General features: G+C 29.8%; 1 protein-coding gene and 1 long non-coding RNA gene across 2 annotated transcripts; both read left to right on the plus strand.

Annotated features, from left to right (window-relative positions):
- Positions 1-3,347: 3,347 nt before the first annotated feature.
- On the plus strand, positions 3,348-8,397 carry LOC110661573 (disease resistance protein RUN1). The gene is made up of 5 exons (XM_058134300.1): positions 3,348-4,088; positions 5,385-6,447; positions 6,568-6,858; positions 6,941-7,153; positions 7,237-8,397. Exons 1-5 carry the CDS (start codon positions 3,604-3,606, stop codon positions 8,395-8,397), a joined length of 3,213 nt encoding a protein of 1,070 aa, XP_057990283.1. The 5' UTR covers positions 3,348-3,603.
- Positions 8,398-8,411: 14 nt separating this feature from the next.
- On the plus strand, positions 8,412-10,816 carry LOC131173390 (uncharacterized). Its single transcript, XR_009143689.1, has 3 exons — positions 8,412-8,712; positions 9,285-10,078; positions 10,482-10,816. It is a non-coding gene; the product is annotated as an uncharacterized LOC131173390 (long non-coding RNA).
- The last annotated feature ends 1,529 nt before the right edge of the window (positions 10,817-12,345 follow it).

Here is a 12,345-nt window from a genome sequence, read left to right on the forward strand (position 1 = left end):
CATGGAGCTAAATGGGAGTAATCCAGGGATATCATTGTCATACTAGAAGATAATACCCTTTTTTAAGGGTAGCTTACCCCAATGGCAACTGTAATTACTGACAAGTAAGTAATCCTAAATTCTTAGAATAACCATTGACATAAAATTATAGTAATAATAGGATTTTTATTTGATAAATTAAAATTAACTTTGTTTTTAATTTAACTGACATTTGTATGTAATTAATTTAAATAAATACTTTGTAAATTAAAATTAATCTTGTTTATAAATTAAACTAATATTGGCATGTAAAATAAATTTAATTTAATACTTGGTAATTGTAAAATAAATTTACATGTTAGAAATATTTATTAGGTTGCGATTGTTTGGGCCTTATGTGATATTAGAATAAATTATGCATGTACATAATTAAATTAGTTCAATTATCCTTAGGGTAACTTGGTGAAAATTAATTAATTAGATTAAATATAAACTTAGTGTTATTTGAAATTGAATTTGTTTGTAAATTAAATTCTCAATAATAAATTAATTTTAGTAATCTGGTAAACATCATTTAAATAATTAGCAACCCCATAGATAGGAATTATTTGTGCATGAAAATTGTTTATAAACAACAACCCTTTTGTGAATTACTTGCGTGTGTAGGATTAGAATTGCATTTTTAGGATGAAGTTTAATAAATGAATAATAAATAAGACTTCTAGAAATATTAGTAGATGACTGGCACTCGAATTAACGAGGTTAGACCAAGCGTAAGGGGTGCCTAACACCTTCCCCTTACGTACCCACTATCCCGAACCTAGATATTGGGCTATGGTAATGACGGTTGAGGAAACTCTGCAAGGAGTAAGTTGCCATCCATGACCCTCGGAAGAAACACTGAATATGTCCCGGTTATTACCCGGGTGGTGACTCCTGTCTATCTATGTCTTTGTGACATAAATCCTTAGTATCTTGGTAGTGTTATGGGAAGGCGGTACTTACCAGTGGTTCGATTCTATTAGGATTGTATGAAGTGCACGTCTAGAAAATGTTGTCTAAGGAGGTAGTACTTAAGTGAGAACATTGTGACTCCACCATCTTTTCTGGGCATTACCTGGTCCATTTTATATAATTCTAGTGGATGATATTTTTCCTCACGCCCGCCCCCTCTTACAGGATCCTATGCTCCGCAAGTTTACTAGATCTCAACCGGGCTCTGATACCAACTTTATCACGACCCAAAATTCTGAGCTGTGACTGGCGCATAATTTAAGTATTCTTAAATCATGCAAGCCTTATCAGAGTATCTTGAATAAATATATTGTCACTTACTAATTCTAAAAAAATAGACAAAATCCAAATAAACAAAATATTGAATAAACATCATAAATATCTCATAAGTAAACTACGGAGTCTCTACAGATTTCAAATAAAAACTTAAACTATTCAATAAACTAAACTAATTATTAGCTCGAGGGAATTTGAATTCGGGCATACTATGAGAACAAATCAAAGATTGTCCCTATCCAGAAAATAAACTGAATATTTGGATCAGCTGCAGAATTCTACTGATATGAAACAGATAATAGACAAAGAAAATGTGGTTTGAGCTAATGCTTAGTGAATGGTAATTATAACACACAAAGGAATAGGAACAGACAGACGCTTGATTAATTTCACAATAAATTTTCTATTCAATAAAATAATGCTCATGCTATCAAATCATTAATAAAATAATTTCATAAAACATATATATAAAAGAAATTCATTCAATAAAAATTTTATGGTACAGTGCATCAGGGTGATGATACCCTACTTCACCAAAGGCCAGATGGTAAGCGCGCTACCAGATATTAGATACCTTCATCATCTTTCACAGATATTAATGCATATGATACTAATGCAAACCATAAAGTGCAATGATGCATGACTCAACAATGCAACCTAATACCATGATAGTCCACACAGCGAGGCCAGATAGCAGATACAGATACTGAGCACAGGTACCAATTCAAAATAGAAAATCAAATTGTACAAATCAATCAAAATCCATGAAAAATTTCAGATAGCAAATAATAACTGATAGTGCAATTTCAACAGTTTATTTCAATAAATTCAGAGAGTCAATAAGATCAAATTAATCTCAAATAAATTTAGTGTAACACATCGATAAATTTTATATTAAGATATCAATCAATATAAAGACATTAAAGGCCTGTTCCCAGGATCCTAATATCTCTAATGTAGAGATAATTGACAAAATCAATTATTTAATCAAAATCAGAATAAAATTAAATAATAAAATAAAACTCTAGAACCTCACATATAAAATAATTGTTAAAATACTGATTTAAAATTTTATTTAATAACAATTTTAATGCTAAGAAATTTTAAAAGGGACTAAAACGGTGTCATGTATTATAATTACCACTCACCTGAAACCTCCAAGACAATAGCTAGATTCAATAAAAGAGAGACAATTTCAACTGACAGATTGAATATTCGAATCTCCTATACACTCAAAATATAAAAGAAAAATATCAAATAATAATAAAATAAAATAACTTCAATATATATATATATATATATATATAATCTAAATTTAAAGTTATTGTCTCACAGTAATCATGATCAACACAAATAAATATCAATAGTCAAAGAAAAAAAATAAATTTTTAGAGTAGTTGTAACAATTCAAGAAAAGAAAATAAAATCAAATTCACTCATTATTGAACAAAGAAAAGAAATTTTTACCTTGAAAATAGAATCTAAGGTGATCAATAAAGAAATAAAAATTCATGAATTCTTTGCGCTCATCATATTATAAATCGTAAATATATATATATATATATATATATATATATATATATATATATATATATATATATAACAATAAATAAAAGATAATAAAAATACTTGTTGAGAGTATTTGGTAGAAGAATGAGGTGATACACAAGCTTTGAGAGTAAAGTTTAGCAAAAAAAGATGATTATAATATATATATTTCAAGAATTATATTAGGTATATAATGAAATAAAAATTATTATTAAATTGAATTATTTAAATATCATATATATATTTAATTTTAAAAATAATATATATATATATATATATATATATATATATATATATATATATATATATATAAATAGATAAATCATCATTTAATAAAATATTTTTTTTATTTATTTTTAATAATTATATTAAATTATTATTAATTAATTAAAATAAATAAATAAATAGGTAAAATATTAAATTTCCACAAAGCTTTTGCTAAAGCTGCAACGCTTCAATCCCACATTATTAGACCCACTCTACTGTTTTGCATTTAATTTGTGTGGACTAAATAGAGCTATACGATCCTTCCTGGAAGGCAAATCTGATGTTGACTAAAATTCCAGTCGTTCTTTTTGTCCATTAGTAATATGTTCCTTCCTAGAAGAATATTATGGTGTTTCTGGTCATCTTCATCTTCTTTCTTTTTTTATTCTTCCTTTACCTCTTCATTTGTTCATAAATTTCTTGCATCAGACTAGTCTACCCAAATATTCATCTCTAGTATTTTGCTTTCTCTACCTTCTTCAAACTCGGTTGCACAAGATCCTTCTTTTATCACTTATCATGGCTTCTACTTCTTCCACTCCTCCCAATCAGTGGAAGAAATGGGATGTTTTTATTAGTTTTAGAGGCGACGATACGCGTTATGGTATTCTCTCCCATCTCTCTAAAGCCTTGAAGGACAAACAAATCAAGACTTTTACGGACGAAGAGCTTCATAAAGGGGAAATGATATCACCAGAGCTCTTGAAAATAATTCGAGAATCAAGCGTCTCAATAGTCATTTTTTCTGAAAATTATGCAGATTCTCCATGGTGTTTGGATGAGCTTGTTGAAATACTTAAATGCAAGGAAGAATCAGGACAAATAGTTCTACCAGTTTTTTACAAGGTAGATCCAACTGACGTTCAAAAGCTTACGGGGAATTTTGGGAAGGCATTTGCTTTTGCTACGCATGGAGAAAAAGGCAGTCCACAAAAGGTCGACAACTGGAAGCGTGCTATGATGGAAGTAAGCAACTTATCAGGATGGGATTCACAGAATATCAAGTAAGTTAATTACTCTTTACTGCAGTTTTTTTTTTAGTTTTTCATTTTAAGGAAAGAGAATCAAAATATAGAAACTTTTAATAGATTACATTAATCTTAATACCTAATTCGAATATAGGCAGCACTAATATGAAAATCGATATTTGTTAACTTATTCTAAAATCAAAACATATTAATTATATACTAATCGTTTTGCCTTATGTTGAGCATATTGTTTATTTTTTTATTTAATAACATAATTTAATATATTTTTTTATATTTTTATATTTTCATAATTATATTATAAAATGTTAATAATAAAATTTTTAATTAATTATAATTTTATCTCAAGTGTTAATAAGTAAATAAATTGATTAATATATTAATTTTTGTTATTTTTAAGTTATCTGACATATATAAGTAAAATAATAAATAAAATAAGAAAAATTGGATGACAGGTGATAATTTTTAAAACACCATTATTAAATTTTTAAAATTTTAAATATAATAAAAAATATTTTTAAAATAAATGCCTGAATTTTATAAATAATTTTTAGTGAACAAATTGTTTTTAATTTCATTTTTATTAACTTAGAAAAACAATGACTTATTTTTTAAAAAAAGTTTATATCAATAATATATATTTAATAAAATAATTTAATGTGTATTTTTCTATATTTTTTATTTTTATAATCATATTATAAAATGTTAATAATACAATTTTTAATTAATTATAATTTTATTTCAAGTGCTAACGTATAAATAAATTGATTAATATATTAGTTTTTCTTATTTTTAAACGTAGCAATATTTTAAATATTATTTTTAAATTTTTTCAATTTTAAATATAATAAGAAATGTCTTTAAAAATAGTTACTTAAATTTTATAAATAATTTTTTAGCGAATAATTATTTAGATATAAATATGTATATATTAATATAATTTTAAATGAATTTAAAAATGGTTAATTTTTAAAAATATTATGATCAGTAGAAGTTCAAAAATTTTAAATTTTTTTTAAAAAAAATAGGAAAATGAATTTTAAATAGTTATTAATATTTTTGTATTTTAATGGTAGAAATTCTAAAATATTTGGATAAAAAGTTAATTTTTCATGTGATACAACTAGTTATGATATAACAAAATATAAAAACAAAAATAAAAAAGTTGTGCCTCATGTGCCCTTTTCTAGGCAGCACACACATGTAAAGTCATTTTAAGGCTGAGCGTGTATATATATATATATATATATTAGTATTTACTTACAAGTGTGAGTCTATCTTACTTATCAGTGTTTGTTGTTTATATGTGACTAGGGATGAGGCCGAATTAGTAGAGAAAATCGTCAATGATGTGTTGAAAAAATTTAGTGATATGTCTAAAAGTGATGATTCTTATGATCCCAAATTGATTGGAATTAAATCGCGTGTGGAAAAAGTGGAATGCTTGTTAAAAGATAAGCAAGTTGTAGGAATTTTGGGGATGGGAGGCGTTGGTAAAACAACTATTGCACTAGAAGTATTTCGTCGAAACAAAAATCAATTTAATGGTCATTACTTTGTTGAAAATGTCAGGGAAACAATGATAAAGAAATCATCAAAATCAGCACGAAAAAAAATAATTTGTGAATTATTAAGGGACGAAGATATAGATGATTTGAATGATCATGTTTGCAAAAGGCTCAAGAGTATGAAGGTATTGATTGTTTTTGATGATATAGAGGATCGAAACCATTTAAAAGATTTAGCAGGAGAGTGTCATTTGTATGGTGAGGGAAGTAGAATCATCATAACTAGTAGAAATTCACTTGGTTTATCAAAAGAAGGCATATATGAGGTTGAGGAGTTAATTGATTCTCAAGCTCTGGAACTCTTTAGCTTACATGCCTTCGAGCAAAATCGTCCCAAGGAAGAATATAAGGAGCTATCAAAGAAGGCGACAATCTATGTTGGAGGCCATCCACTAGCTCTTAAAGTTTTGGGATCTCATTTATTTCGTAGGACGATAGAAGAATGGGAAAGCGAATTGGAAAAATTGAAAGGCAAATCTCTTAAAAAAATTGAAGATGTTTTGAAAAGAAGTTATGATGGGCTAGAAAAGAATGAACAGGAAATATTTCTTGATATTGCATGTTTCTTCAAAGGGGAAGATAAAGATGAGGTTGAGAGAAAATTAAAAGCATTTGGTTTCTATCCAGAAAGTGGAATACCTCGTCTAATTGAGAAGTATCTGATAACTATTTCAAACAATAGGGTAGATATGCATGACTTGCTAGAGCAAATGGGCAAGGATATTGTTAATGAGGAATGCAAACAGCCTGGCGGACGCAGCAGGTTGTGGAATTATGAAGATATTGATCATGTATTGACAACAGAGACGGTAAGGACCAAATTAATCAATGAAGCTTTTATCATTATCATATTTGAATTTTGTAAGAATTGTAGATCTCGTGACGAATTAAGTATTAATCAATAATCCTTTTTGCTGTTATTTTACTAGGGAACCGAAAATGTTGAGGCCATATCGTGTCGTCTCTTTAGAAGAGGTATTTTGAAGCTAAGTGCCACGGCCTTTATGAAGATGTGCAATCTTAGATTCATCCAATTATATGACATGTCGAACGAAGTGCTCCTTCCTAAGAACTTTGAATTTTGTGCACAAGCACTAAGATGTCTTTACTGGGAATGTTATCCTCTGGAATCTTTGCCGTTAAAATTTTGGCCAAAGAATCTTGTAGAACTTCACATGCCTTCTAGCAAACTCATACAACTGTGGAATGGAGGAGATAAGGTACAATTTATTTATTTTAGCTATATTTTATAAAGTTAATTTGTATCTTCTAATTTATTGATATTTTTCTATTTAATTACAGCCTCTTGGAAGTTTGAAATTGATGGACCTTAGCCACTCTTGGTACCTGATCAGGATTCCGGACTTGTCAAGTATTGCCCCAAATCTCGAGTTTTTATATTTAAATGGCTGTGAGAGTTTGGTTGAAATTCCCTCTCTTCAAAATCTAAGTAATCTTGTAGAACTTCGTATGCGTGGGAGCAAACTCATACAACTGTGGAATGGAGGAGATAAGGTACTGTTTATAAATTTTAGATACATTTTATAGAAGTTAATTTGTATCTTCTAATTTATTGATATTTTTCTATTTAATTACAGCCTCTTGAAAATTTGAAAATAATGGACCTCAGTTTCTCTCTTGGCCTGGAAAGGATTCCGAACTTGTCTAGTATTGCCCCAAATCTCGAGTTTTTATATTTGGAACACTGTAAGAGCTTGGTTGAAATTCCCTCTCTTCAAAATCTGAGCAAGCTTACTGAACTTGATCTAAGTGGATCCAATAAAATCAAAGATTGTCCAGAGATTCCGTGTAATATAAGGATTCTAAAATTAGACGGAACTGGAATAGAACAACTGCCCTCATCAATTAAGCATCTGTCTCAACTTGTCATATTGTCCTTGTATTATTGTACAGCACTTGAGAGTCTTCCAAGCAGCATAGGCGAGTTGAAATGTCTTGAATATTTATCTCTCTGGATGTGCTCAAATTTAGCAAGTCTTCCAGAAAGCATCAAACAACTTTCGAAGTTGAAAAAGCTTCATTTAAGCGATTGCGAGAGTCTTAAGAGTTTACCAGAGCTTCCGTCATGCTTAGAATTATTAAATGCAAATGCATGCCGCTCTCTGGAATCTGCTTCAATTTCTTTCAATTTCTTAGAACATGATGATGAAAATGAAGAAGCAGATAGAAGTGAACATGAAAATGAAGAAGCACATAAAAGTGAATCTGAAGATTGCAAATTTCTTGTTGATTTTAGTAGTTGCGTCAAATTGAATAAGAAAGTAATGGAGGATGTTTTTGAAGCGCACCTGTTGGGTCAGAAAGTTACATTATTGATGGCAGGAGGTGAAGTGCCAGAAAGGATGAGGTATAAGAATAAAGGATCCTCGCTTTCCTTCAAACTTGACCTTCGTCACGTAATTGCCTTCTCTTTCTGCGTTGTTCTTCGTCTCAGCGGTTTAATCGATTTTGCTGAATTTGAAGTGGATTTCATATGTGAATCTGGAAATAGGCGGGAAAGTAATGCGTTCAACTTATTTGGCGATAAGGACGTTGCGAATTGGAATGGTTATTATGGAGGTCTGTATCTTTCGGACTTATCACACGTGTTGCTTTCATTCAATGGATTGAGGACACGTTTTGATGAAGAGTGTTTCGTTGAGGCCTCATTTAGCTTCAATAACCGGTTCAAGGATCGGCATGAAATTATGGAGTGTGGGGTCCGTCCTATAGTTTTGAATCATCAAACTAATTTCTAGTTTTACAACAACAGGTATAACTAATTTCTAGTTTGCTGTTACTTTTTAGCATTCATAATTGCTTTTCTCTTACAAATACTTGCAGTTCAAGATGAGCTTCCTATTGTTGGATTCAATTTCTTGTTACAGGAGCAAAATTGGACATCAAAATTCAATAATAAGCATTGAAAAAAAAAAAAAACATGAGGAAGACGACGAAGGCGAACCTGAGGATAAGGAACACGATGACTTATTGAATCAGGAGGAGGATGAGAACCAAAATGACATTTTGAATCATGAAAGAACAAAAAGGAAGAGGAAGAGGAAAAGCAAAAGGTAAATCTATTTCTTATTTGCTGTTTTAGCATTCTTAATTTCAACATTCTCCGTCACCACATTTGCTTCTTAACTGCTCCAATGTTAGACATTACACAATCTGCTGCTCCATATTCTGTTTATAAATACTAAATTTTACAATATTGGACCCCAATTTCTTCCAATTACTCTGTTCATGTTGATGCCTACTTATTGCTTGACCAACTTATTTATGTATGCCATATGTTAGATGGATATTATCCTTTCATTCATTGATTTTCACTCTCATTTTTGTGACATAATATTTCTGCTGCATTTAGAAATATTCAATTTCTTTTTTCTATAAAAAAAAAGCAGTTAGATTCACTCAAGTATCTTAAGTATGTGATGGCAATCAATTGCCATTGGATGCTTTGTGCCCTGAGAAGCAGGACAATATTCATTCTCAATCTACAATAAACTTTCATAGAAGAAATACATGCATTTTGGCCTTCCCGAAGAATTTGGTTGTGTGACGTTTCCAAATCAGTAGTTAATATACATTTTATTTTAAAGATGAGCTTCCTACTATTGGATTAAATTTCCTGTTACAGGAGCAAAATTGGACATCAAAATTCATTTATAAGCACTGAAAAAAGAAAAAAAAAACATTAGGAAGATGATGAAGACAAACCTGAGGATAAGGAACATGATGACTTGTTGAATCGGGAGGAGGATGAGAACCAAAATGACATTTTGAATCGTGAGAGAAGGAAAAGAAAGAGGAAGAAGAAAATGAAAAGGTAATTCTATTTCTTATTTGCTGCTGTAGCATCCTTAATTTCAATATTCTCCCTCAGCACACTTGCTTCTTAACTGCTCTAAGGTTAGACATTACACAATCTACAGCATTTAGAACTATTCTTTTTTTATTTTTTTGGGTTATAAAAAAAAAACCAGGTGGATTCACTCAAATGTCTTCAGTATGTAATGGTAATCAATTGCCAATAGATGCCTTGTGCCCTGAAAAGTCGGACAATGTTCTTTCTCAATCTACAATAAATTTTCATAGAAGCAGTGCATGCATTTTGGCCTTCCTGAAGAATTAGGCTCTGTGAAATTTCCAAATTAGTAGTGGCCATTTTCCCTTTTTTCTCTTTTCCAATCATGTTGTTAATATGCATTTTATTTGAAAGATGAGATTCCTACGGTTGGATTCAATTTCCTGTTAAATTGGACATCATAATTCATTAATAAGCATTGAAAAAAAAAAACATGAGGTAGACAGCGAAGGCGAACATGTGGATAAGGAACACGATGACTTATTGAATCTAGAGGAGGATGAGAACCAAAATGACATCTTGAATCATGGGAGAAGGAAAAGGAAGAGAAAGAGGAAAGGGAAAAGGTAAATCTATTTCTTATTTGCTGTTTTAGCATTCTTAATTTCAATATTCTCTGTCAGCACACTTGCTTCTTAACCGCTTCAAGGTGGGAGATGACACAATTTGCTGCAACTGGGGCTATCTTTTTTTTTTTTTTTTTTGGGTTAATAAAAACCAGGTAGATTCATTCAAGTGTCTTAAGTATGTAATGGCAATCAATTGACAATTGATGCCTTGTGCCCTGACAAGCAGGACAATGTTCATTCTCAAATTACAAATAATTTTCATAGGAGCAATTAGGCTGTGTGAAATTCCCAAATCAGTAGTTGGAGATTTTCTCATTTTTCTGTTTTCCAAGCACGTAGGTAATTTACATTTTATTTTAAACATGAGCTTCCCACGGTTGGTTTCAATTTCCTGTTACAGGAGGATGCAAATTCAATCTTGAATCAAAGTTCAGTAATAAGCATTGAAAACTTTGGTGCTCTCATTCTGGAGAAAGAACTCTATCTAACACTGGGATCTAGTGCATTTTTTGGCTGCACCAGAAAATGGCTTGTTGGGTTGTTTGAACCTTGAAAGGTCTGTTTTGTTGAGACCATTTAGGTTGACACCTTAGCAGTGTTTGTATGGTAATTGTTTAGTACAGGTTGGGTGCATGATGTGTGACATGTTGATGACGGGTAGCACCATCTTCTGGTTTTTCCCCCTAAACATCTCTTTTTTTTTTTAATAATATTTTCTGACTATGCTTGTTTGGACTTCCTAAGAGAAACACATTATACATTAATAAATTGGATGCTTAAGTTTTCAGAAATTGCTTCTAGTGCCCAAGATTAGAAAACATCACCACTATATGGATTTGCGAACACTTGCGGTCCTTATGGTTTTTATTTAAGTTGTAGTCTTGCAGAAATCTCTTCTCACATTGACATATGTATGCTGCTTAATTGAGAAGTGCAATGAACTTCCATAGTTACAACTAATTTGTTTGACTAGTTATGTTAAAAAAGAGTCTTAATCTTATTTAAAACCCAATTAGTACCAAGGAGGATTCAAAATTTATGTGCATCTTACATTATGGTGTGCCACATTCAAGCTTTATTATATCAAATTAATTTTGTTTCTTACTTGTCTTTGTTTCAAAGTCCATGTTTTTTCATGCTACTGAATCTGTTGAGGCACTAGAACACAATGAAATGATGCTAGGGAGGAATAGCACATTTCAAAATGAAAAAACAAAAAAAATCCCTGAAAGCAAAATCAAGAGATGGTTTAGTTACAAAATTGATTCTGAAGCTTCTTTGCCACAATTGCACAAAGTCTCTAATAATGATCCTCTTTTATGGATTATATCTTCATTCTCTCTAAGAACTTTGTATTTGGCACAATTTTGTATATCTCAAACGCTATATTATATAACAATTTATACTTTCTGCTCACCTAAAATATAATTATATATATATATATATATATATATATATATATATATATATATATATATATATATATATATATATATATATATATATATATTTCAATGCTGAATGAGAAATTGAGGTGAAATTATTTTATCATGTATGTAGTAGGGCATTTTTAAAGTAAAACATTGTTGTAGCATATTAGTGTGTGGGCTTATTGCTCGTTTTAGTGTGTAGAGGTCTTGGCTGAATAACTCTTAAATATATTCAGCATTTTCAAACCTTGCTCAACTCCAATCTGCAAGTTATTATAACAATGGTGTCAATCCAACCTTTAATAGATTCAACAAGAACAGAGTCTACTAGGCACATCTTTTTAAATTATTTTCAACTGTTAACTAAATTTATACTATAACTTTTATAACTAAAATTAAATAAACGGAAAATAAAAATCCAAATTTTCTTAGAAAAGAAAATAAAAAATAGAAAATAATTTTCTACAATTATACATGCCCCCTCTTTTGACAAAAGTAATTAGACTGCTAATTAATAAAATTAATATTATTCAGTTTAAGTTAATATTTTACTAAATATGGTTTACTACTCTGCAGTTATGAAATAATAGTCAATTTAGTTCTAGGTGAAATAGTTTAAATTATATAATGATGTGAAAATTTAATTCGATTCTTTTTCTTACACATGATTTGTTCTAAAGGAATTCTATGAATAAATTGTGGAGGACACATGTGACAAAGCAAGGATAGAACTTACAAGAGAAAGAAAGAAAACTAACTAATTGAAGAAAAAAAAAATAGTCCTTAAAAAATTTACCAAATTTTATAAATTAATCTATTTATTTTTAATTTAAA

The sequence above is a fragment of the Hevea brasiliensis genome, chromosome 14 (genome assembly GCF_030052815.1).
Source record: "Hevea brasiliensis isolate MT/VB/25A 57/8 chromosome 14, ASM3005281v1, whole genome shotgun sequence".
NCBI lineage: Eukaryota > Viridiplantae > Streptophyta > Magnoliopsida > Malpighiales > Euphorbiaceae > Hevea > Hevea brasiliensis.